We start from the raw sequence: 27,855 nt of genomic DNA, 5'->3' as shown, positions 1-27,855 counted from the left end.
CTTGAGATGGAAATGCCAGCCTGGCATATTTATTACGGGGTGCTAGGGTGGGTCGTGGTGCCCCTCCCGTTGTGGGGGTGACATTGGTCGTCTTGACAGAATTATTACCTCCCCTTAAATTCTTCTCTTTACGTAAGGTCTTCCGGCTTTTGTATGCAGTAAAACCACCATCCGATGCTGCTTCATCACTTGAGCTGGTGTCCCCATACCCGGCTATACTGGGATGGAGTGATTGGTCATGCTGTAAGTCATGCGGGGAGGTGGCTGAAGTGGACGCAACTGCGTCTGAAGCATTTTGGGAAGGGTCGCTGTGGGTGTCCCCAGAAGGCGGGAGGGAAGTGGCCATAGTTGCCAGAGTCACAACATGAAGTGACAATACACATCAGCTTCTACCACAGAGTAGCACTTCAGGCTATGGCCTGGACCCAGAACAACAGCGGCTACTAATCATAGTGCAGAGACAAGATGAATAGTTCAGACACTTACAAGCGAACGCAGGTGTATACGCGGTCAGCTGGCAACACTGCTGAGGGTAGTGTGGCTCCGACCAGAGTGACAGGTGTAGAGAGTGCCACTCTGAAACCTGCTTTATCCACACACACACACACACACACTTAATAGTCCTCTACACTGTATGTAACACTGCACTGGTACCACCAATCACTGAGGCATCTGTATAGTGGTGTGCAAGTGGTCCGTTCGTGCCACCGTGTCCAGGCTGTACAGGGGAATTACAGCTTTAGGGAACGGGGCAATAGGGGCTAAAGTTCCAGCGCCCGGGGTACCACCTCAGGCGTCTGCCCACCAGGCGTGAGGTAAGGGGAAGCGGCCATGTCCCCACTGCCCAAGGCGCCACTTCAAATACATAGGTATTGTTTGTCCATATCTGATCAGATTGCACTGCTCACCACTTTGAAATCTAGGCGAAAGCTTCCAGGAGCTAGATGGTATATATCACTGTAAGGTTGCGAAAGCCTTAAGGCCGTCTGTACCCCTTTAGCAGTAAATCCATGTGGAGGGGTAGGCCTACACGTCTGGCCCACACCAGGGTAGCGACGACACTGTGAATAGGATTACTAATATATAAACAAATGCTAAAATCTATGGACACGCGGCAGGCCATTTCATATCCACCGACTTCACAGAGGGGTGCCTATATAGGAACCGACTTCCTTTCTTGCTATACAATCACCAGTAATCCTACAAAATTAATAAAGTTTGACAAGGACAGGATGTCTGTACTTAGGCTTATATCGTTGACCTCTTTGGCCATCTATACTGACCCCTATTTTACTGCTAGTAAAGGCACCAGGTGAAAGCAAACGTACCCACCCGTCTCTGTCCTACCTGATAAAGCTGTGTGAGTGGTTCAAAGTGCTTCACTAGTTGCTCCTGACAAGTAAGACAAGTTTCTCGCCTATAATTTGCACGAGAAATCTTCCTTACAAGTACGTTCTCAAATTTATATTTAATTATTAACTTTTTTTGCCCCTCTAATGGGACCTTCCGGAAAATTATAGATTTTTTCATATTTTTATTACATAACACAAATAAGCAATTGAGCAATATTTCAATTTTTAAATACAGAAACCGTCCAATTCTAGATATTTCTTGTATTTATAATTAGTAAAGTTAATGATTTATTTTAAATTTATCTGAAAAATTAAAATACATTTATAATATATTGTTAACAGAAATTCGTGTACCTTTACTAGGTTATTCTGATCCCAAGTAATCTTACTGTGTCACTCGAGCAACATTTTTATCATGGAAAATATAAATCTCAAAATCGCATTTTCAGTAATAAATATTTCAGAACTTTGATCATCAGTTTCCATCCGATTAAGTTGTAACATATTGTGTTTTTGTTAAGCTTTATGGATGAATTACGAGATTTTTAAAGTTTTGATTCTTGCACAAATAGAAAAAAATATCGACTCTGTATGTATAGAATATTACTGATAATTTTTTTTTTCGCCCTTTCACGGCTGTATGATTCTTGATCCCTCTCAAGGTCGACGAAACCTCAAAAAAAAAAAAAATGCGAAACCTCAAAAAATGCGTCGCACTGGCGTCTGTGCGAAAATCGTCGTGGGTGTGAATATAAGCATGTGGCAATCCTGTTTCCTCTTGAATTATAACGATCTCAATCCAACCATGTTGGGCGCGTACCCAGCAGAAATCATCGTGTAAAGTTGAGGCGAGGCTAACCTCAAGTGTCAGGGGTACTGACCTCGTACAGTCATTCTAATTCACACACACACACACTATATATATATATATATATATATATATATATATATATATATATATATATATATATATATATATATATATATATATATATATATATTAGTATATTTTGGTAGCAGTCTTTCCTGTAGACATATATTATTAAATATGACCGAAAAAGTAAGATTAATAATTCTAACACGAATTTTCTCAATCTTTCGTACATTACGCTTCACTGTTGGAGGTAAATCAAAAATCACTTCTCCAAAATTCATTTTTATTTCTAGTCTGACGCGACACGGGCGCGTTTCGTAAAACTTATTACATTTTCAAAGACTTCACAAATACACAACTGATTAGAACTTACGTCTCTCTGATATTATATCTACATTTGAGTGAGGTGGGAAGGGTGATGTGGCATTAACACAAGACAGAACAGGAGGGGATATTAATAGGGTATTAAAAGTATCAACACAAGACAGAACAGAAACAATGGGTATTGAATAGAAGTGTTTGTAGAAAGCCTATTGGTCCATATTTCTTGATGCTTCTATATTGGAGCGGAGTCTTGAGGTGGGTAGAATATAGTTGTGCAATAATTGGCTGTTATTGCACAGCCAATTATTGCACAACTATATTCTACCCACCTCAAGACTCCGCTCCAATATAGAAGCATCAAGAAATATGGACCAATAGGCTTTCTACAAACACTTCTATTCAATACCCATTGTTTCTGTTCTGTCTTGTGTTGATACTTTTAATACCCTATTAATATCCCCTCCTGTTCTGTCTTGTGTTAATGCCACATCACCCTTCCCACCTCACTCAAATGTAGATATAATATCAGAGAGACGTAAGTTCTAATCAGTTGTGTATTTGTGAAGTCTTTGAAAATGTAATAAGTTTTACGAAACGCGCCCGTGTCGCGTCAGACTAGAAATAAAAATGAATTTTGGAGAAGTGATTTTTGATTTACCTCCAACAGTGAAGCGTAATGTACGAAAGATTGAGAAAATTCGTGTTAGAATTATTAATCTTACTTTTTCGGTCATATTTAATAATATATATATATATATATATATATATATATATATATATATATATATATATATATATATATATATATATATATACTGTATATATATATACATATTTATATTTATGTATTTATTTATTCTCTGCACTTTCAATTCCATCTCCCACACTCAGCCCTCGTTCATGCATAGTACGATTGGAACCCTCCTGGCATACTGGTTCCATTTTAGTGGACGACCTCCCATGCTACCCTTCACAGCTTTTAATCTAAATCTACACGCTTCGGTGAACTCTAGCATTCTGTGTTCTCTCTTACCATCGACTACTATTCTCTTCTTTATCTTCGGACCATCTTTTCACGTCTGTAACTCGCAATGAGATTGCTTATACGACAGTTCATCTGGTGCTGAAACTCCAAGAAAAAAACATTGCATGTATTGCTTTGGAAAACCAGACTGTATTTTGGAGTTTGAGGTCTGCTTGGAGTTTTGATACTCTTTTAACCAGATTTTGTTTGACGAAAAGTCTCGTGAATTTATTTTTAGACGAAGCCAGACCTGAAGTTAAGTTTCTCTAGAGATAGCCCGATCAATTAGGCAATGGTTAGTTTCGATTCGCCGATCCATATAGCCATCACAGCCCAATTGATCCAGTTCCTGCTGGAACTTGTCTTCATCCAACATGTTTTGTCTTTGAGACACTGATGATGTGTGAATCCCTTCTCCTGGCCAGAGGAAGGGTGACAGTCTGAGGGTATTCCACTATCTAATATTATACATTATTGTTGTGTTGGGTTGCACAGTCCTTTCTCTCTAGTTTGACTCCTACTAGGAAGACTCGAGCTCCGTAAATCTTGAGAACTTGAGATAATCTCGGGGCTTAGCGTCCCCGCGGCCCGGTCCTCGACCATGCCCCCATTTTGTTACACATCCTCAGGAAGCAGCCCGTAGCAGCTGTCTAACTCCCAGGTACCTACTTACTGCTAGGTGAATAGGCGCATAAGGTTGAAAGAAACTCTGCCCCTTTGTTTCCGCCTCCGCCGGGAATCGAAACCGGAACTTTAGGACTACGAATCACCAGCGCTGTCCACTCAGACATCAGGCCCCCGACATCTAACATCATCTTATATCTAACCCAGATGTCAGATGAATATATTGTAAATAACGGCAATAATTTCGTTGTTACGATGCCAGAGGAATTAATCAATCCTTCGGGAAGGGTCCGATCGTCTATGGCCACTCCATTGTGTACTAGGGCATTGCCCTACATGCTGTTAAGACGGCGCCCTCCGCCCAACCACCTCATTCTAATATAACAAAGAGGAAAAGTTCCTGGCAGCGGTGGGATTCGAACCCACGCCTCCGAAGAGACTGGTGCCTTAAACCAGCGCCTTAGACCGCTCGGCCACGCTACCGTTGCATGCAGCTAAACAGGTTTCTAGTAAGAAGATAGTGTAAGGGGTTACCTAATAGATGATTAAGTTATCTGTCATGAGTCTTGTCTTTTTCTGGTGATAAGCGTTTCATTTATAATAAACTGTATGATGCATTTGAATGGAGAGATATCACACTGTTTAATTAATTATTGCAAGAATGTACCACAAGAGCTGAAGCTCAACCACTCATAAGTACAAATAAACGAGTATTTTATCATCAACGTATGTACTCTCAGAACCATTGTATCTGGTGTTTCTTTTCTGAAATACACACACACACACACACACACACACACACACACACACACACACACACACACACACACACACACACACACACACACACACATATATAAATGGTCCCATAGCTAGTCAAGCATAAGACTAAACTGGAAAAGGTTCAAAGGTTTGCCACCAGACTAGTACCAGAACTGAGGGGTATGAGCTACGAGGAGAGAATATGGGAGTTAAATCTCACGTCACTGGGAGATAGAAGAGTTAGAGGGGACATGATCACCACATACAAGATTCTCAAAGGAATTGATAGGGTAGATAAAGACAGACTATTTAACACAACGGGCACACGCACAAGGGGACACAGGTGGAAATTGAGTGCCCAAATGAGCCATAGTGACGTTAGAAAGAATTTTTTCAGTGTAAGGGTAGTAGACAAATGGAATGCAATAGGATGTGGTGTGGTGGAGGCTGACTCCATACACAGTTTCAAGTGTAGATATAATAGAGCCCAATAGGCTCAGGAACCTGTACACCAGTTGATTGACAGTTGAGAGGCGGGACCAAAGAGCCAGAGCTCAATCCCCGCAAGCACAAATTGGTGAGTACAAATAGGTGAATACACACCGGGCCTCACGGTTGAGTGGACAGCGCTCTGGGGTCAGGGTTCGATCTCTGGCAGAGGCAGAAACAAATGGGCAGAGTTTCTTTCACCCTGGTGCCCTGTTCACCTAAGAGTAAATATGTACCTGGGAGTTAGACAGCTGCTACGGACTGCTTCCTGGGGATGTGTGTGTGTGTGTGTGTGTGTGTGTGTGTGTGTGTGTGTGTGTGTGTGTGTGTGTGTGTGTGTGTGTTAGAGAGGAATATATGTAGTAGACATAATAAAGGAACAATAAAATTGGTTAGAAAGGCGGGGTCCAAGAGCCACTCTTGCACCACCACCACTGTTACGGTATCGACACCGTCGCTGGAGTGTGGAGTGGCGATTTCTGCGACATCTGTGGATCTGCACTCCAACTTCCCGGTATTGGGTGCAACTCAGACAACGCCATCTGTTGGTGGTGGCGTGGAAACGATGAAAGGTTGCGGTTTCCTGCCTCAGTTGGAAGGTGAAGTCGATGAGGATGACCTCTGGTGGGTGGCTCATTGAGATCAACGCCATCTAGGTTACAACTACAATTACAATTTCAGTTCCCAGGTGGAAGGGTGTTATCCTAAGGTCATCCAGAGGTGACGTAAGGAGGCAATTGCGCTGAGGAGGGCAGTTCACCTTGGGCAGTCCAGAACTCTTAACCTGGTCCTGTGAGAGGACAAAGTGGCCGCCGTCGGTTGTAGCAGTGGTTTAGCTGCTGATTTATGCAGTGTTGGATGGGCCGACGTACTCAGGATTGGCCAGGAAGCGTTAAGAGACGACAGTGGTTCGTCTGTTGAGAAGTGCTGCTAGTGAGCGACTAGAGACTTCTGCCAGGGTGCTAGCTACCCCTGTATGTAACTATTTGAGACCGTGAGGATACGGTGTGCGTTGACTGGCCTGTGTTGAAGGTTAACTCGATTATTATTTATTATTAACATATTTAGGTGACTCGCTGGTGTTTTGCCATTATGTGTGGCCGACGTGTACTTGGAAAGTGGATTCACCGGGATTGATGAAGACTGCCGATGTATTGTGTACTGAGTGAAAGTGACACATTGTAAATATGTGTTAGTAAAACTTTAATATAATATATATCGTGGTGGAGGTGTAAATATATTGATGAAGGTGTAAGAGTGTATTGCTTATTTATTCATTGCACTACTACTTGCCACAACCAGTTCTTGAAAACTTACCACCGACTTGGGATTGGATAAAGATGAAGAGGTTATAAGATACATTAACAGCAAGAACCCGGTTACTGTCCCAAAGTGGCCGTAACAACCACCCACCACTCCTGGGAGCTGTAGTCCTCTTGTGTTCCAGGATATCCTCATAATGCACCCGGAGTCTGCCAGTGCAGACTACTTATCACATGCTCTCTGTATGACTAACCATCCTGTGTGATGGGGATTTTTAGCATCACGTAACTGGTTCTTGAACTCCCCTTCATGTAGTCTAGGGTAGCTTCACAAATGCAGCTGTACCTAAATGTGTTAAATAAAAATGAAACAAAAGGTGTAAAAGCTTGCAGAGAAACATGCTGGGGTCAGGTGCTCAACCCCAATATCGTTGAGCAAAGCAAAGGTGCAGCAGTGACGAGCTAGTTACAGTGAGCGTTATCATACATAGGCAGTTTATTCTCATCTGTGGCAAGTTTAGTTTAATTAACATAAAGGTTGTTGTCACATAATGGGTTCTGAAAGATAAACAAATTGCATAGGAGCAGATAGAGCCTATTTGATCGCACTCCCGTGCTTGTATTCCCCGTCTCTACTTCTGCTTTCCCTCCCCGTTCCTGCTCCATTCCAGCTCCCTGCTGATGCGCCTGCTTCTATAGTGAAATCCTGCTTCACCTCCCTGCTACTGTTCCCACAGGCCTGCTCACACACTTTGCTTTTTAACCACTTTGCTCTCCCTGTATTGTCACACCATCTCTTCCGCCATTCTCTGCTTCATCTACCTGCTTTTCCACGCATTTCCCTGCTCCCACTCCGCCTGTCCACTCATCTCGAAAACCATTTCCCCATGTAGGCAATATCCCACCAGTGGATTTACGTCAACGCCCACCGCAGGAGAGGCTCCGAGAAAAGGAGCATTTTGGATTGAATCCCGCGAATCAGCAGCGAGGGAGAATCAGCAGGGAGGGAGAATCAGCAGGGAGGGAAAATCAGCAGGGAGGGAAAATCAGCAGGGAGGGAAAATCAGCAGGGAGGGAAAATCAGCAGGGAGGCAAAATCAGCAGGGAGGGAAAATCAGCAGGGAGGGAAAATCAGCAGGGAGGGAAAATCAGCAGGGAGGGAAAATCAGCAGGGAGGGAAAATCAGCAGGTAGTGAGGCATTACCACTGAATCCTCTTCTGTGGCCGAGAGTAGTTTTTGCTTGTGTACAAGTTTCCTTTAACTGTTTGACTTAACATCGTTTTGTTGTCGGTAAATACTTCCTGGAGGAATAATAAATGAATATTGAGAAGCCTTTGAAAAAATGATTTTGTTGTATCGAGATCTCAACCTTTTTTCTGGTGTGAAATTGTAGATTGATCAATATATTTAATTTCTTCAGACTTACAGTTTAGATAAAATACTTCTTTTCGGAGTCTCTGAACATATCAGGGATCAGATTCAAACGAATATTAGTAATTAAGTCTTCAATGATATAATTCACCTGTAATTCACCAAAATGTAAATACAGTAGTATTGGGCATGATTTTGGGTACACAATAATTAAGAATAGTGATATTGGACTTATATTAATTTCTTGAGTTGGCGACTCTCTTTAGCTTTCCTATTGGCCTTTACAATTGTTTAAGATTAAGGACCGGAAATGCTGAAGCCAGGTATGTAATGCTGATGATAATTCAAGAAGCCAGGTATGTAATGCTGATGATAATTCAAGACGCCAGGTATGTAATGCTGATGATAATTCAAGAAGCCAGGTATGTAATGCTGATGATAATGCAAGAAGCCAGGTATGTAATGCTGATGATAATTCAAGAAGCCAGGTATGTAATGCTGATGATAATTCAAGAAGCCAGGTATGTAATGCTGATGATAATTCAAGACGCCAGGTATGTAATGCTGATGATAATTCAAGAAGCCAGGTATGTAATGCTGATGATAATGCAAGAAGCCAGGTATGTAATGCTGATGATAATTCAAGAAGCCAGGTATGTAATGCTGATGATAATTCAAGAAGCCAGGTATGTAGTCCTGATGATAATTCAAGAAGCCAGGTATGTAATGCTGATGATAATTCAAGAAGCCAGGTATGTAGTCCTGATGATAATTCAAGAAGCCAGGTATGTAATGCTGATGATAATTCAAGAAGCCAGGTATGTAATGCTGATGATAATTCAAGAAGCCAGGTGTGTAATGCTGATGATAATTCAAAAGCCAGGTATGTAGTCCTGATGATAATTCAAGAAGCCAGGTATGTAATGCTGATGATAATTCAAGAAGCCAGGTGTGTAATGCTGATGATAATTCAAGAAGCCAGGTGTGTAATGCTGATGATAATTCAAGAAGCCAGGTGTGTAATGCTGATGATAATTCAAGAAGCCAGGTGTGTAATGCTGATGATAATTCAAGAAGCCAGGTATGTAATGTTGATGATAATTCAAGAAGCCAGGTATGTAATGCTGATGATAATTCAAGAAGCCAGGTATGTAATGCTGATGATAATTCAAGAAGCCAGGTGTGTAATGTTGATGATAATTCAAGAAGCCAGGTGTGTAATGCTGATGATAATTCAAGAAGCCAGGTGTGTAATGCTGATGATAATTCAAGAAGCCAGGTGTGTAATGCTGATGATAATTCAAGAAGCCAGGTATGTAATGCTGATGATAATTCAAGAAGCCAGGTATGTAGTCCTGATGATAATTCAAGAAGCCAGGTGTGTAATGCTGATGATAATTCAAGAAGCCAGGTATGTAGTCCTGATGATAATTCAAGAAGCCAGGTATGTAATGCTGATGATAATTCAAGAAGCCAGGTATGTAATGCTGATGATAATTCAAGAAGCCAGGTGTGTAATGCTGATGATAATTCAAGAAGCCAGGTATGTAGTCCTGATGATAATTCAAGAAGCCAGGTATGTAATGCTGATGATAATTCAAGAAGCCAGGTGTGTAATGCTGATGATAATTCAAGAAGCCAGGTGTGTAATGCTGATGATAATTCAAGAAGCCAGGTGTTTAATGCTGATGATAATTCAAGAAGCCAGGTGTGTAATGCTGATGATAATTCAAGAAGCCAGGTATGTAATGCTGATGATAATTCAAGAAGCCAGGTATGTAATGCTGATGATAATTCAAGAAGCCAGGTGTGTAATGTTGATGATAATTCAAGAAGCCAGGTGTGTAATGCTGATGATAATTCAAGAAGCCAGGTGTGTAATGCTGATGATAATTCAAGAAGCCAGGTGTGTAATGCTGATGATAATTCAAGAAGCCAGGTATGTAATGCTGATGATAATTCAAGAAGCCAGGTATGTAGTCCTGATGATAATTCAAGAAGCCAGGTGTGTAATGCTGATGATAATTCAAGAAGCCAGGTATGTAGTCCTGATGATAATTCAAGAAGCCAGGTATGTAATGCTGATGATAATTCAAGAAGCCAGGTATGTAATGCTGATGATAATTCAAGAAGCCAGGTGTGTAATGCTGATGATAATTCAAGAAGCCAGGTATGTAGTCCTGATGATAATTCAAGAAGCCAGGTATGTAATGCTGATGATAATTCAAGAAGCCAGGTGTGTAATGCTGATGATAATTCAAGAAGCCAGGTGTGTAATGCTGATGATAATTCAAGAAGCCAGGTGTTTAATGCTGATGATAATTCAAGAAGCCAGGTGTGTAATGCTGATGATAATTCAAGAAGCCAGGTATGTAATGCTGATGATAATTCAAGAAGCCAGGTATGCAATGCTGATGATAATTCAAGAAGCCAGGTATGTAATGCTGATGATAATTCAAGAAGCCAGGTATGTAATGCTGATGATAATTCAAGAAGCCAGGTGTGTAATGCTGATGATACTACACAAAGCAACGCACATTTGCTAAGCATATTACTGAACAAACTATAACACGTTGATGAAAATGGCAGAGAGGAAGTCCTACTAAGGTCTTTCATTCTGGTTCAGGTGTCAGAGTCTGCGAGGGAGCGCCATTGTGGGGCCTAGATATATTGGCTGGCCGTGTGGCTGCTATCTCCCTCAGGCTCTCTCTCTCTCTCTCTCTCTCTCTCTCTCTCTCTCTCTCTCTCTCTCTCTCTCTCTCTCTCTCTCTCTCTCTCTCTCTCTCTCTCCCTCCTTGCCCTCACCTCCCTGCCTCCCCCTTCGCTATCTCTCCGAGCCTTACTTTTTATATTGGTGTCTCCACTTCACTATCACTCCTTGCATTCCTTTCTCTCTCTCTGTACCCAACCACTTGGGCTGGGCGGGAGAACGACGGTCTCGCTTCACGCAGGTCGGCGTTCAATCCCGAACCATCTAAGTGGCTGGGCACCATTCCTTCCCTCCGTCCCATCCCAAAATCCTTATCTTGATCCCTTCTGATCCCTCCTTATCCTGATTCCTCGCTGTGGCATAGCCAATGATTCAGACACGAATTATTCAGCCCGTCCTCCAAAGGTTTGCCAACGCCAAGAAAACGATCAATTTAAAGTATCCTTTCTTAATCTACCAGGGGTAATATACCAGTAATGGCTTAGCCACCTTCTTTGGCTTGGATAGGTCGGTAGAGAGACCGTCTCGCTTCTTGCAGGTCTGTGTTCGATTACCAGTGGTGCAAAGGCTTTGGAACTGCTCCTCCATTCCGTGTTCATAACACTGCTCTAATCTTTTCTTATCTCTTCCAAGTGCTACATAGTCATACTGATGCGTGGCTCTACATGAAGGTGAGCCAAAACGAAGTTTTAAAGCAAAGACAAATTAAAGGAATATTTGTGCTTAGAAATTATCAATGACCTCGTCTTTCGTCTTTGTTAAGGTGCAAAAGCACCTTATTCATTAAGGAATATCATTTCCCCCCCTTACCTTGTTTCCTCTCACTTGAGGAGTTAATGTTGAGGCCTTGACCACAAGCCCCTGTTAATGCTGAGGCCTTGATCACAAGCACCTGTTAATGCTGAGGCCTTGATCACAAGCACCTGTTAATGCTGAGGCCTTGATCACAAGCACCTGTTAATGCTGAGGCCTCGACCACAAGCACCTGTTAATGCTGAGGCCTTAATCACAAGCACCTGTTAATGCTGAGGCCTCGACCACAAGCACCTGTTAATGCTGAGGCCTCGACCACAAGCACCTGTTAATGCTGAGGCCTTGATCACAAGCACCTGTTAATGCTGAGGCCTTGATCACAAGCACCTGTTAATGCTGAGGCCTTGATCACAAGCACCTGTTAATGCTGAGGTCTCGCCCACAAGCACCTGTTGATGCTGAGGCCTCGACCACAAGCACCTGTTAATGCTGAGGTCTCGCCCACAAGCACCTGTTGATGCTGAGGTCTCGACCACAAGCACCTGTTAATGCTGAGGTCTCGACCACAAGCACCTGTTAATGCTGAGGTCTCGCCCACAAGCACCTGTTGATGCTGAGGCCTCGACCACAAGCACCTGTTAATGCTGAGGTCTCGCCCACAAGCACCTGTTGATGCTGAGGTCTCGACCACAAGCACCTGTTAATGCTGAGGCCTCGACCACAAGCACCTGTTGATGCTGAGGTCTCGCCCACAAGCACCTGTTGATGCTGAGGTCTCGCCCACAAGTACCTGTTAATGCTGAGGTTTCGCCCACAAGCACCTGTTGATGCTGAGGCCTCGACCACAAGCACTTGTTAATGCTGAGGCCTCGCCCACAAGCACCTTTCAGAATACTATGAATAAAAATTCAAGTTTTATTAAGCTGTATTTAATTTTCGAACGCATCAATTTTGCCTCTTGACTTACGTTAACAGAATTTGACAGATTTATTAGTTTTGAATTTGCATGAAATCATTTGCCTCGAATTTAATGGATTTATAAAAATAACAAATGTTTTAAAGTTTGAAAATTACTAAGCGCTTCAAAATGTATAAAAGTTTGATAATGTATAAAAAGTTTGAACACGTGAATTTTCATAGGTTGTTTTAGACTGGTAATGGATCCATTTCCTGTTGGAAAACGTGGTTCATAATCATAATACAGAGAGCATTTGTAGCACATAGTTTGACTTGATGTTAAATTCTGTATATCAAGTTAGTTTTTTAACATTATGTAAAAAAAAATCGTGTAACTGCAGGGGAAAAGGAAAAGGAAGTATGAAGAGAAAGTTACAAGCTATGTAACGAAGTCGAAGTTATTACGACTATGTAACACTTCGAAGGGATCAGGATAAGGATTTGAGATGGGACGAAGCAAAGGAGTAGAGCGACGGTCTCACTTCATGCAGGTCGGCGTTTAATCCCCGATCATCCAGGTGGTAGGGCACTAATCCTTTCTCCATCCCAACCCAAATTCTTATCCTGATCCTTTCCAAGTGCATGGTAAACTACACCAAAGTCTCAAAACACAAACAATAACGGTGTCAGATTCAAGTCGTGTATTTTAACCGACTTCCTCAATAAATGATTTAACCTTATGACACAAAATTTAGTCATAGGGTTAATGAAGTCATATTTATGGTGTCTGTTGAAGGTGTGGGTGAGCGCGATGAGGTCAAATCAGAGTAAAAATCCTTACAAGAGTGAGATTCATCTCTTGTATTCGTGAGTACATGCATTCTTCAGTTGTCAGTCTCATTTCACTCCTGCACATATTTAGAATTAAAACTACAAATTTCCCCCTATTACACTTGTTTATACCACTCGGAATGTTAAATTTCTATGCATAATTCGCCCCTCAGTAAAGAAGATTATACCCCCCTACTACCACAACACTGCTTCCCACCCCTGCGAGGAGTCCCGCGGGGAATGATATGAGGAGATATGGAGCAGTGTACGCAAGTGATGCTTCCTCACTTAAGGCAGCAGAATACGCTCTCAAAATCTCTGCCACGGGGTTCCTTTCTTCAGGGATCGTTGACACACATTCTCTCGCGGGATATTGGGCAGCCTTCTGAGGTAACAGTTGGCGGGGCTGGGATAGTGGGACCTGGGACAGTGGGGGCTGGGATAGTGGGACCTGGGACAGTAGGGGCTGGGATAGTGGGACCTGGGACAGCAGGAGCTGGGATAGTGGGACCTGGGACAGTGGGGGCTGGGATAGTGGGACCAGGGACAGCAGGGGCTGGGATAGTGGGACCAGGGACAGCAGGGGCTGGGATAGTGGGACTAGGACAGCAGGAGCTGGGAAAGAGGGACCTGAGACAGCAGGGACTAGGATACTGGGACCTGAGACAGCAGGGGCTGGGATAGTGGGACCTGGGACAGCAGGGGCTAGGATAGTGGGACCTGGAACAGCAGGAGCTGGGATAGTGGGACCATGGACAGCAGGAGGTGGGATAGTGGGACCTGGGATAGCAGGGACTGTGATATTGCTCTCACCCTCCCTTCTCTCTGAATCCTCTTACGACATCCACTCACGACTTTCTGAGCCTGTCGAGTTTCGTTGATACAAACATTTTGCAATGTTCCCTCTTCCCTTTACTCAAGTGCTTCTTATTTGCAGCAACACTTTTTAGGATTTCCGTTTGCGTGGGGTTTCTGAATAACTTTTTTATGCAACTCTTTCGTTCCTTGCCCGTTTCTCTCATTCATTTCCAGTGTGTTCCTTCCCCAGTGTTCGCATAGGAGACTGGTTCAGGATAAAGGTGGTCTCCAGGGAGGTGGAGATCACCCTGATAGCCAATGGGCGATCAGGCGTGCCAATTACCAGTGTTTTCCTCTCTAGTGGCACCTCGAGTTTCCGGGAAACCTCTTCAGATCTAAAAAGGAAGGGGTGGGGTTAGATACAGGTTATAATTATACGAGAGGTAATTATATATCCCGGCAACGGGAAAAGTGGCGGAGGTTGAGACTTTATTGTTTAGTAAAGACTTGTTGAATGCCTTAAGAAAACCCTTAAGACAAACAAGTTATAATTATACGGGAGGTAACGTGTAGACATTGTGACAACTGCCTTTCTTACACAGCACTAAGTTTCTTACTGTTAAGAGGAAGATTCCAACTTACAATTCAGGAGTATTGTAAGTAAAGAACTACCTGAGTTACAAAACACTATTCTAATATCATTGGGTGTGGGATTGTTAGTAGTGTTGCTACCTTTGGGGGAGTGTCACTGATGTCGCGACCCTGTGGTATATGTGTGTGTGTGTGTGTTTCGGTATGTGTGTGCGTTTTGGGCTGTATGTGTCGGTCTCAGCATATTTGGCTGTGTGTATGTGTGTCGGTCTTGCCCTTCACCATCCTCAAGGAGGTTCACCAACGTTTCCTATCGGCAGTTGGCTGGTTATTCGTAAGCTCTGCGAAATCGAAGGTCGGCCAGCAAACTATATTAGTAAATCAAGCGTTATTCGGTCATTTATGAGAGGCAAACACACACACACACACACACACACACACACACACACACACATACATACATACATACATACATACATACATACATACATACATACATACATACACTGCCAATTGATTAACTGTGTTCCCGATCCGAACATGCTAGGCACGTAACCCACAAAATCCACGTTGGAAAATTGGGTTGGGCGTAGCCCACCTAATTATACCATTGAACCTGGCCAGTTTTACATTCCTTTGTCTTATACATTGAACAGTATAGTGTATTATTTTCTTCATATATTTTTGTTTCGGTTTAAGCTCTTTGTGTTTATCATCACCAGTAAGTGTTGTATTTTGATGAATGTCACCATACGTGTTGTATTTTCGGTGTATGTGACCATTAAGTGTATTTTGTGTGTGTGTGTGTGTATGTCATCAGTGAGAGTTGCATTCTGGTGTAAGTCACCATTGAATTTGTCTTCATAAGGTTCAATCTTGTGTATGACAACACTGAATGTCACGTTTTCAATAATATACCGCGCAGCTGTGCGTCTTTGATTGATTTTTTTTATTTCCAGATTCGTTACATATAGTATTCCTGTATTCTGTGTTCCTTTTGAACTTGTTACAACATTTTTGGTCTCGCTGGCAGATGTGTTTTTATCAAAGCGAACACCAATAACCTTCGCAAACATTGTATTCTCCTCGGCGGTTATCGTTTCCGGGTTTGCTTTTGGAGTTGCAAACTACGTTGAAATTCCTCAGACAGAGGATTTCATAGTAAAATTTTACCTTTTGTTTACTTTGACCTGCAATGGTCCTATTTCTCTCCTGCTTGTTACGCGCTAAATACGTCTCTTCTGCTTCATGTCTTTCTCGATCCTTGGGGGCCAGGTTCAGGAAGCAGTTACGCAAGTACTTACGAACGTTTACATCTTTCCTCAATCTTTGACGCCTTTGGTTACATTTAATAAACAGTTTACAAGCATGCAAACTTCCCAATCAGCTGTTTGTTATTGTTATAAACAGCCTCCTGGTGCTTCGGAGCTCATTAACTGTTTAATAATTGTAAACAAAGCCGCCAAAGATTGAGAAAAGATATACAGGTTCGTAAGTGCTTGCGTAACTGCTTCGTGAATCTGGCCCCCTTATTTTTAAGTCGCTAGTACCTTCTCTCCCTTCCTCACCGAGTCCTACTACTGGCTGAGGAAAGAAGAAGGATGAGGGCAACGTCAGGAAGGACCGACATTCAGGGGGCGACGACTTGAAGCAGTAAATGATGACTTTCGGATCGCGACTTTTATGGGGGAGAGGGGCGATATTAGAATGTATATATATATAACATACACACGCACACACACACAAAGAGCCATACCAAAGAGCCAGAGCTCAACCCCCGCAAGCACAACTAGGTGCGTACACACACACACACACACACACACACACACACACACACACACATGCGCGCGCGAGCGAGTGAGTTTAGTTGGGTATGAACAGAAGCTGCCACGTATGGCCCAACAGATCTTCAGCAGATCCCTCTATTCTGATGTTCTTGTGATGTTAGGGAACGTCGTTTGGACTCACGTTGACGAGCGGAGGTGGGGACGTGGGAGCGCATCCTCCAACCTACTAATTGGTTGCTTCTTTTGTCTCTCGACCGATAAAGCCGCCTTGGACTTCCCTCCCTCTCTCCCTCTCTCTCCATCTCTCCCTCTCTCTCCGTCTCTCCCTCTCTCCCCCTCCCGTCGACAAAAACCGCGTCTGCCAATTAAGGCAACAGACCTTTGGCATCTGCCGGTGCCTTGTGCGTCCCAGACGCCACCTCTGACGACCACAGTGGACGGTAGCAAGTCTGTCGTTCTACGAGAGACAGAAACAAGTACTAGTAGATATAAATAGGAGCTGCCTCGGACGGACCAATAGTACTTCTCCAGTTTCCTTAAATCATTTGTTCGTATGTCGTAGCGACGCAAACACCAACCGAACGAAAGAAAACGATGTTACAATAACGAAAATAAACGATATTAAATCAACGATATTAAATAACGAAACACTAATGACGGCAAGAGAGCCAGAAGTTAATTCAGATGGCAAACAATTGTTATATTCTAAAATGATAATGCAAAATAACATTGACAGTACAGGTGCGTTGTGATGTATATTACTGTGTTTCATGACGATAATGAGACAAAGATAACAGCGAAAGAAAAGACTAAGGAATGTATTATTTCTATAAAATAAAATATGTGTGTGAGGTTGAAGGCCAGACGCCACGTACTAGCCCCATTGAACTTTGCTGGGTTAAAGTTTATTTTATGAGGAGCTTCATAGGGGCGGTTTTAGGGTCGGACCACATGTCTTCCTGAAAGGGAGGGCGAAGACCTACCCCTATAGGGTCTACCTTATATAGGGGTAGACTTCCCTATAGAGAAGATATTGACTTCGTATAGGGGTAGACTTCCCTATAGGGAAGATATTGACTTCGTATAGGGGTAGACTTCCCTATAGGGAAGATATAGACTTCGTATAGGGGTAGACGAAGTCTACCCCTATACGAAGTCTACGATACAAAGTCTACCCCCTATGTATAGGAGTAGACGAAGTCTACCCCTATACAACATTTAGTCAGTGGAAGTGGAGTGTGGCACCCTGAGCCCGCAGAGTTTAGCATTCGTTTAAATAAAAAATTAATAAAAAACAAACAATTAATTATCCTGTGTGATGGAGATTTTTAGCATCTTTTTGACACAATGTACTCCCCTTCATATAGTCTAGGGCGCCTATACAAATGCAGATGTACCTAAATGCGTTAATAAAAAGAAAAGAATAGTGTATTCAGATATGGATTTTGACAAAGACATATTTGCATTCTTGCTACATACACCTTTTAGGTACAGTGACGGAGACAGTGTGTAGGGACAAAATTAGTTACAGTAATGGGGAAGATATATTGGAGGAAGAGGATGACAGGAAATGTGTGTGTGTGTGTGTGCAGGGTATGGGGAAGATGTATGAGGTGGATGGAGATAATTTATAGCGATGGGGGAGATGGGGAAGGTGTGATGTGAGATACGAATGGGTGTGTGCGGGTAGATGGGGTGAATGGGGGGGGGAGGGAAGAGATCTGGGCAATGGGCTGAGCAGGACCCCCATTAGCTATCCCATCTTGTTGCATAAAATAGTCAACAATAGCTAGAAATTATCGATATTTGTCAATATTGATAACTTCAATAGATATTAATGATCAAGTTTTCAATTATAAGATATCAATTATCAAGTTTTCAATTATTAGATATCAATTATCAAGTTTTCAATTATTAGGATATCAATTATCAGGATGTCAATTACCAGGATATAAATTATCAGAAATATCAATTATCAATATATCAATTATCAAGATATTAATTATCAAGATATTTATTATTGAAACATCTAGTTTCATTATATCAACTATCATGATGTTAACTATCAAGATGTTAACTATCAAGATATCAACTATCAAGATATCAACTATCAAGTTATCAATTATCAGTATATCGGTTTTCAAGATATCAAAAGGTATCAATAAAATGCAAAATGAATTGTGCGTCGGACATCAATTCTGCCACCTAAACCAGTTCTCAGAGCACGACAGTGAAATATCTTCCCAATGCTGGAGCTGGATGAGCCATATCACAGGAGGTATTTTGCTGAACTGCTCTCATCTCTCTCCCTTCTCCGACCCCGGATGATGTAAAGCGGTTGGGCATTGTGTTATCATTTCGTTTTCATATCCCAGCTCCTATAGTCTGTCCCCCCTATGTACTTTTTATATATTGCTGTATTGCCATACCTTCCAAAGTGCTGTATTGCCATGCCTTCCAAGTGCTGAATTGCTATACCTTCATCGCCATAGGTTCCTCGCTTTCTCCTCGTGATGCTCCTTTACATGCTCAATTTCAGAGATCTGTAATGTTAGTGACGAGACCTAATGAACCTGCTCTTCCGTTCAAAATTCCTCACCGCTCGCTAAGAATGGAAGCATTAATACACTTTCTCGTTCGCTTTGAACGGCGACACTATAACATACGAACAATCATTAATTACCTATAACACGTAAGGAGAAATTTGCTTTTGGTTATTTCGTGTGAAAGGCAAGAAAGTAGAATTTTTGTATTACTAGAGACTAATTGTATAATTTAATGCTTATAATAATATAGGGATATGAAAATCACAATGTATTTAGAATCTTCCTACAAAAAATATATAATTATCAGTGGCAGTTATATGCATTCTTTTGGATGGGTGCCTGCCATCTTTAATAGTTGCTTCATACCTAAAGTACTGAATTATACAAAGATTTACATACTAGAAAATCTACGATTTTATATAATTAGAATTTATTAGTAAATTTGTAGTTTGAGATACTGATATATTTGCCTCCTACAGAGAGTTCGTAATTGTGGTTTTCGTAATACGGTGCATTTCTCGCCTGAAGGAATTGACCTGAGTGAGGGAGCTTCCACTCACGACGGCAAAGAATTCCCCACTCGCCAGAACCTGATAACAAAGATCACAATACTGCATTAAGAACTGAACTAATAATATATTGACAACAACTCAAGCGCTTCGTGAAGGACTTATCAGCAGTTTATCAGCATTAACCTTGCTTAAAATCACACTTATTCAGCGGTACCCAATATCAAGAAATGAGAAACAAAGTTGCATGTATGTGCCTACATACGAATGTTGAATATGTGTATGAAGTCCATGTGCAGGCGAAGGTTGCACCTGCGTGAGTGTTTGTGCTTTACGTCATAATACAAACAACAGTTAAAGCACACTGAGCTGCTCCCGGTGATACAAAGCTGACGAAGGCACACATTACAACAGTATGCACCGGATGTCATATCATAGCACGAACCCTCGTGCACGAGCCGGATATGAGATACCAAACCTCGGTAAGTAATGCATTGAGTGGCCGGATATTGGACAGGGCCGACCGGCATCGCCCATACTTCTATCAACAACAGGATGCTGGTCCTTTGTTAGTGCGAGTACACACACCCTTACATCACGCATTCCAACGATGCTCGGCAAAAAGTCTGTGTTGATATGTCGATGTTCTACGTCTGTTTGTTGCTGCATATTCTATTATTATTGTTATTATTATTATTATGAGTATTGATAACAAGCTTATGTTCACTGCAGTGTGCTGCTTCCCTGTCCTATATGTAGGATTAGAGAGTATAAATCAGTCCTCATGGGGTCCCAGTCTCAACTGACCTCTTACTCCTCTCTTGTAAAATTATCATTTTGTCTCGCAATCCTCTCTCTCTCTCTCTCTCTCTCTCTCTCTCTCTCTCTCTCTCTCTCTCTCTCTCTCTCTCTCTCTCTCTCTCTCTCTCTCTCTCTCTCTCTCTCTCTTTCGCAACATTTAAACTTTCCGATTCACTATTTTCTCAGATGCCAATAATGCCTTTACTGCAGCAGTCCTCCCCCTGTTCTTATCGTCTAGCTGCATCCCATCACCCTAAGTCCTTCAATTTCCTGACCTCTACAACATTCTTTCCGGTCGTGTGCGTGTATTTACCTAAATGAACTTAGCTAAGTCTACATGTCGGGCCAAGCACTTGCTGCTGAGCCCCGGTTTTTCAGCTTTCGGCTGTTTAATGCACAATAAACCCCGAGCCTAACGGTTTTTGTCACTTCTACGTATTAACATTTTGCTAGTGGCTCCTCTAATACATTTTCTATGCTTACTTTAATATAGCTAAATAAGTCACCGAAACCCTGTTGCAACTTATCTGTATTTTAGTTTCCATCCACTTTCCTCTGTTCTGTTTTGCTTTTCATCGAAGATGTCATATTTATTGACCTTAAAAATTCTTACTGGGGATTTTATATGTCGTTATTATGCCTCCTCGAATTGCTCTTTCTTGAGTTTGGTGAGGTTCAGCTCTCTAAGCTACTTAGCTTAATAAGTTATATTATTAGCGCTGTTACATACATTTAAAATTGTTAGAGTTTGACACCGTTTGTTAAGGACGGAGTTCCTCAGTGGAGCGGTCTATTCTAGAATGGCCTTAATTATATCATGTGCTGTGTTCTGAAGGCTTCCTTCTCCAGGTTTGCGTGAGATGATGTTATGACATTTGTGTGACCAGACCACACACTAGAAAGTGAACAGCCCGTAAGTGGTGATCCTTTTGAGACATTACCAGTATCAATAGATGTTACTGGAGATCTGTGGAGGTGCGATTGCACCCTGCGTGATGGGAGATGTCTCCCGTCGAAACGTCGTCGTCCCTTCACTTTCTAGTGTGTGGTCTGGTCAACATAGGCAGAGTCTGTGAATGGTAATTAGATTTGTTGGATATGTCGACTCCAATTTAATGGAGTCCTGTCCCCTTGATTCAATGCTGTTCAGCGGTTCTCTTGCTCTCTCTGCAGTTAACATTACCTTGCAGTTGAATTGGTTGAAGTTGAGAAGCCATATATCAGACCATTTTATGGAGTGTATCCATATTATTCTGCATCTTTTTTTATGACTCTCGTACCTCTTGTGCTTATAATGTTTGTCATAGTCCTCAAATGTTGATATGAATGCATCTGCTTAAACATTTAGGCCATTCACATATATCAGGAATATAACATAAGCCCTCGAATCTTTTCCAGCGTTCGAGTCCCACACTTAAGGATTCTCCTGACATGAACTTTTGAATCAGAGGAGTTTGTGAGTGGGGAGGGAATTCAAGGTGATTGTGTTGCTTGAGTGAGAGTTAATGCTAGAAAATGAAGTGTGAGAGTAGGAGGTGTTGTGATAGGTCGTAGATGAGGTGGGGAGGGTGTCAGTGGTGATGGGTATTGCGCAGTGATTTTGTTTTCCTTGCACTTCAAAAGTGACGTTCATTCAAGGAGAATCGTTAAGAAGGCGAACTGAGGGTCGAGGGTGTGGAGTTAGTGGAGGCTTGGGGGGGTGTAGGTGGAGAGGCTTACGATAGGGAGTAAGTGGAGTGGAGAGATGGAATGATGTCGTTTATAGTGGAATGGGGGGATGTGTGGGCGGTGAAAGGTCGGCTGAGACATGTGACATGGACGTGTGTACTGGAAGGGTTTCCAGTTCAAGAGAGAACACGATAAACACCTCCAAAGTATACCTGATCAACCAGGCTGTGAGTCATACGTCAGGCTGCAAGCAGGCGCGTCCAACAGCCTGGTTGACCAGACCATCAACCATAAGACCTGGTCAGGGACCGGGCCGCGGGGACCTTGACCAACGGAAGCAAGACAAGGTGACCGTAAAGTAAGGTAAGCCTTACTCTGCTAGTTTTCCCTGGAACACGACCTGCCAATCTGTTTTATTCCCAGGTCCCAAATTACTGCTAAGTGAACATTAATGGATTGGTTCCCAGTCAATCTCTTCCAGGTTTTTGTCACGGGGAGAGTGAGTGTATCATGTATACGGTGTTGTGTGAGTGTATATATGTATGGAGTGTGCGTTTGTATGTATATCTAACTACTGGCCATCACCAGGATGCAGTCCCTAGTAGCTGTCACTCGCCCAGGTACCTATTTTTTGCTAGGTGAACAGAGTCATTAGGCGGAAGGGAACGCTACCATTTTATTTCTGCTCTGGCCGAGAGTCGAACCCGGGACTTAAGCTGAGAATAGTCTCTCTCTCTCTCTCTCTCTCTCTCTCTCTCTCTCTCTCTCTCTCTCTCTCTCTCTCTCTCTCTCTCTCTCTCTCTCTCTCTCTCTCCCTCTCTCTCTCTCTCTCTCTCTCTCTCTCTCTCTCTCTCTCTCTCACCTCTGTTTGCTCCTGCTCACCGTTCCCTTCTCCGGGTGGGCTCACTTAGGTCTGTGTGGGCTCGTCCCTTCTCCCAACACTACGGCCAATATTCTCCCGGAAATGTTAGGGTTCCGGTGTTGTGCTATTGTTTACCTCGGGATTATTATCCTCTTGCGAGGTCATTAAGTGTATTTACGACTTCGGCCTTGATTGATTTCCGTCCATCATTGCTGGGGTAGGAGGGAGATTGTGGTTGGTGGGGGTAGAGGGGTGGAACATGAGTTGATTAGGGTAGAAGAAGCGTGTGTGAGGATTGGTAGTTGGATTATTGGCTGATAGCGTGTGGGTATTTGCTGGGGTATAGATATTTTGGTACATATTATTTTTTAAATTGTATTTAGAATTAAGTTTCTGAATGAAAGTGGGGTGTGCGTAGGGACATAATCTGGAGTAATAGGTTGTGTCTGAGGTGAATTGAATATAGATAGGTGGAGTCTGCAGGCCTCCCAATAACGAGGCTGAAGTATGTTGACCAGATCACACACTTGAAAGTGAAGGGACGACGACGTTTCGGTCCGTCCTAGACCATTCTCAAGTCGATTGTCCGACGAAATGTCGTCGTCCCTTCACTTTCTAGTGTGTGGTCTTGTCAAAATAGGTAGGGTCTGTGAATGGTAATTAGTGTTTGGGTTACAGTAGAGGATTAGAAAACTGCTGGCAAAAGTTTTATGGTGCCTGGCTCACGAGGAGAATTGATGGTGTAAACATGTATCGAAAGGGTTTTGGAGGTTAGTTGACTGAGAGAGTAAGAATTTTACCGTATTTCTCCGCCCTTCCTGGGCCCCTGGTTGTATATTTTTCTGTGATCTGAACAAAGATGATCCACAACAAACAACTTTCTATCCTCGAGAACTGAATGCACATAAGTGCGTGCGACAGCTATTTATGTATAATTTTTATTCAGTCAATTTTACCATTAGCCAGCATAACATCAATTAGCAACACTTCCTATACATTTAGACACCCATTATCACGCTAATTAGTAAGATCAAACGGCCGAACATCAGATTTTAAATCAGTTTTGTTGATGCATCAGGTTGAGTGAGCCCGCAGGCATGGCTCTCTCTCCCTCTACTGCTTTAATAACACTAAAAGCAATTCTATTTCAATCGTCAGCCATTATTGCTGTTTCACTGAATTAATTTTCACATTACCCTTTCCTTTAATTTTGATGTTTCGAGCCAGTACTTCGATCGCGTAAACCTCGATGATATAAATCTATTTTTACACTCGAATGTTTGTGGCATTCTCTTCTCAGACACTCATTCATGCATGCATCATTCAACCAATTATACATGTGCTCACACACATGCACACGAATTCCAAATACGCACATGTCTACAAAAGTGCACTGACAGAAACGGGAAGACAGAAACTCTCACAGACAGAGAGACAGGTACCTAGGGTCACTCGTCGACTCGGGCGCCTCAAAATGTTGTGGATTCCTTCTCACATTGGCCTGCAGGAACATGATAAAGTTGACGCCCTTGCTAAGGCTGCAGTAAATAAAGACAGTATTGAACGGAATCTTGAACTATAAAATATGTCTCATAAAAGTGTCATTATGTAACAGCCGAAGCTGTTTAAGATAGGTGACAGTATTAAAGGTAGTGTGAATACCCCCTTGAACAAAACATGCAGTTGAGTGTTGACCAGACCACACACAAGAAGGTGAAGGGACGACGACGTTTCGACTTGAGAATGGTCCAGGACGGACCGAAACGTCGTCGTCCCTTCACCTTCTAGTGTGTGGTCTGGTCAACTTACTTTAGCCACGTTATTGTGACTCATCGCCTGCATGCAGTTGAGTGGTAATTCTGCCTTGGAAAGTTGGGAAAGGTTCATCCCTAAGGAATTAGAGCAGAGGTGTGTAAGTAAGGGTCACCTGATTCTCCTTGTATTTAAATTATCACTTTTGATAAATTCATGTATTCAAGTTCTTTTGTTCAAGATCAGATAATCCATGTAAGGACTGGCAACATCTGCAGCCTTAGGTCAGGTCGCCAGCAAGAGCATGGCGATTCAGAATGGTGTTGAGAATGATGTTGCTTAATACCTCCCTCTTGCAAATGACGTGTAAGACGTCTGCTCGATGTATTCGTCGTATGTCCAATGTAGCATTTATTTCCAGAACTGCAATTGTATTGATACACAACATCAGTATACCTCAGTTTGTCAGAGGAGGCAGAGATGTTAGTTCTCATAATGAGGGAAGTTGTATGAAATTGAAATTGAAATAAGTTTATTGAGGTAAAATACACACAAAGGGATGAGGTAGCTCAAGCTATTCTCACCCCGTTCAGTACATCGTGTTAATACATACATAGACACACATCACAAACAATAAACATATTACCAAACATTCTGAGAGATAAACGTCTACATTTCCTAAGTTGTATGAAGGTTGTTATAATAAATGAGAGGACGCATCCTTGCGGTTTTCACTGCAAGGTCTACAATTCCTGTCAATTATATCTCGATTAATTTCGTAAAATATTAATGAGAACAAATCCATCTAAAATTGTTGCCTGTGAAAATGATTTATTAAGTTTAGTTAACTCCCCTATTTGCATAACCTAATTACACTCATAGAAAATGTGTGAGGGAGATGGCAGCGAGGAGGAGGAGGAGGACAGTTGGAGGAAAAGGGGGGGAAGAGAAAACGAGGAAAAGATGAGATAATGAGATGAGATTCCTATGTTCATTCCATCCAACGGCCGACCCCAAAGACCGTTCGTCAATTTTAACATTCTCTTTGTTCAAAGTACGATTTTTCTCAAATATCATTGAGTATTATATGTTAATGTATTGAGCATATTTTGGCGTAGGGTAGCTTAGGCGTTTAGGGTCTGTTGGCGATTATTTGTGTTTGTAGTTACTGGGTGAGGTATTTAAAGAGTTACGATTCGAACGGAGGTCGTCAGAGAAGCACTGCTCGAGAAATGTTAAACAGTCATCAGTTTTGAGTCGTGTATAGAGCGTTTTTAATTTATATACAGAGGGTTTGGCGGCTACACGGGTCGAGCCTTTCTTGATGAGGACGGCCTGGTTGATGAAGATGAGCTGGTTGATGAGGACGGCCTGGTTGATGAAGATGAGCTGGTTGATGAGGACGGCCTGGTTGATGAAGATGAGCTGGTTGATGAGGATGAGCTGGTTGATGAAGATGAGCTGGTTGATGAGGATGGGCTGGTTGATGAAGATGAGCTGGATGATGAGGAGGGGCTGGTTGATGAGGACGGGCTGGTTGATGAAGATGAGCTGGTTGATGAGGATGGGCTGGTTGATGAAGATGAGCTGGTTGATGAGGATGGGCTGGTTGATGAGGACGGGCTGGTTGATGAAGATGAGCTGGTTGATGTGGACGGACTGGTTGATGAAGATGAGCTGGTTGATGAGGATGGGCTGGTTGATGAAGATGAGCTGGTTGATGAGGACGGGCTGGTTGATGAAGATGAGCTGGTTGATGAGGACGGGCTAGTTGATGAGAACGGACTGGAACATAGCTTCAGGACGGTTTGACTATTTGTATCCAGCTCACATTTTGATTTTGTTGGTGAAGATTTAGAGAGCTCCAGCTAAAAAAAAATTTAGTTCACAGAAGCATAGACGAAATTTAATGAAATACCATTTTTTCTTCACATATTGCTTTGAAGTAAAATTCATACACTGACGGAGGTAATAAACGTCTCTCATGGTCGCTGCAGAAACACTTTATTATTCATAGAAATCTAAATACCCAGATTAATAGATCAATAAGACTGGCCTTTTCAATGAATTCTAAAATAGATTATGAATATATAAATAGATGAAAGACCTTTATTTATATATATATATATATATATATATATATATATATATATATATATATATATATATATATATATATATAATCATATATATATTATATATATATATTAATCAAGGGATTTGTCACTACGTTTTTCGCACATGTAAACAGGTTGGCAAGTGGTGTGTGTCACTTGTATGATTCTTTCATCGAACTTTACTGGACGTTCCATTTCCTCCATGTAAAAATTGGCAGGCAATGCTTTTTATTCTGTATTTATTTGATTTAGAAATAGAGGAGTTGCTAACTACATCGTTCAGAACCACAGTGTATCATTCAGGTAACTACAGATGTGTAGTCTGAGTATGTATGTTCAAATTGGTGGCATAACCCATCAATGTGGTTTGTTTGGCACTATGGTTTGTCAGTGAGGTTTGCCATGTCACTGGTTTCTCACTGCATATCGTAGGCGTATCTGATAAAATAGTATATTCTACATTTTCCTTCTTTTAGGGAACAATACGTTACAGCAACTTATGCAGCTTAAGAATCTGTATTTTATTTCTTAATACAATATGGTAAAATTTGCTACTCAGCAGCGTGCATTGATAATACATCATTCTCCTCCATGTCAAATTTTACAGCAGCTATCGTCGCTGGATACAAAATCCTGTGAACGATTTGGCACCGAGGAGGGAAAATATTGGAACTCTGGCGCAAGAAAAACTCGGTTGGAATTCATATCTGCAACTATTATCGACTCGGCGGCAGTCTCGCTCATAGTAAATTGGCTGACAGTCGATAAAACAGGAAAGTTTTATGCACCTTACCCAGCTTCTTGTATGGCTATCCACTGGACGTAACGCGCTCCAGCGATATCAATTACTTATATTGCAAAACTTTGTCAGTTTTATGTGGCGAAGTTTTGGACTTAATGTACAAATCCGGCTCTGAGCGACGAGGGTAACAAAAAACTTTGGAAACAAAGAGGAGACTAAGCTCAGTGGGAGTGACTCCTGGTGCAGCCAAGACCGGGAGCTATAGCTTACTAGTCTGTTGTCCTGCTGGACTCTCCACACCCGCCGAGGTAGGTTGTTGGCGCTGCTGAGTGCATCCGTTGCGAGGTGTTGCTGTTGCTGAGTGCTTCTGTTACGGGATGTTGGTGTTGTTGCATTTTTCCCGTTGTT

The 27,855-nt window shown here is 42.2% G+C and overlaps 1 protein-coding gene and 1 non-coding gene across 2 annotated transcripts; one reads left to right on the top strand and one right to left on the bottom strand.

The window, feature by feature from the left end:
• The first annotated feature begins 465 nt into the window (after positions 1–465).
• LOC138366074 (dentin sialophosphoprotein-like) lies at positions 466–26,400 on the top strand. The gene is made up of 5 exons (XM_069326803.1): positions 466–509; positions 8,403–8,769; positions 8,967–10,550; positions 17,187–17,191; positions 25,878–26,400. Exons 1-5 carry the CDS (start codon positions 466–468, stop codon positions 26,398–26,400), a joined length of 2,523 nt encoding a protein of 840 aa, XP_069182904.1.
• TRNAL-AAG (transfer RNA leucine (anticodon AAG)) lies at positions 4,600–4,681 on the bottom strand. Its single transcript has one exon. It is a non-coding gene; the product is annotated as a tRNA-Leu (tRNA).
• Positions 26,401–27,855: the final 1,455 nt, after the last annotated feature.

This window comes from Procambarus clarkii, chromosome 18, assembly GCF_040958095.1.
Source record: "Procambarus clarkii isolate CNS0578487 chromosome 18, FALCON_Pclarkii_2.0, whole genome shotgun sequence".
Classification (NCBI taxonomy): domain Eukaryota; kingdom Metazoa; phylum Arthropoda; class Malacostraca; order Decapoda; family Cambaridae; genus Procambarus; species Procambarus clarkii.
This window is presented reverse-complemented; position numbering and strand designations above follow the sequence as displayed.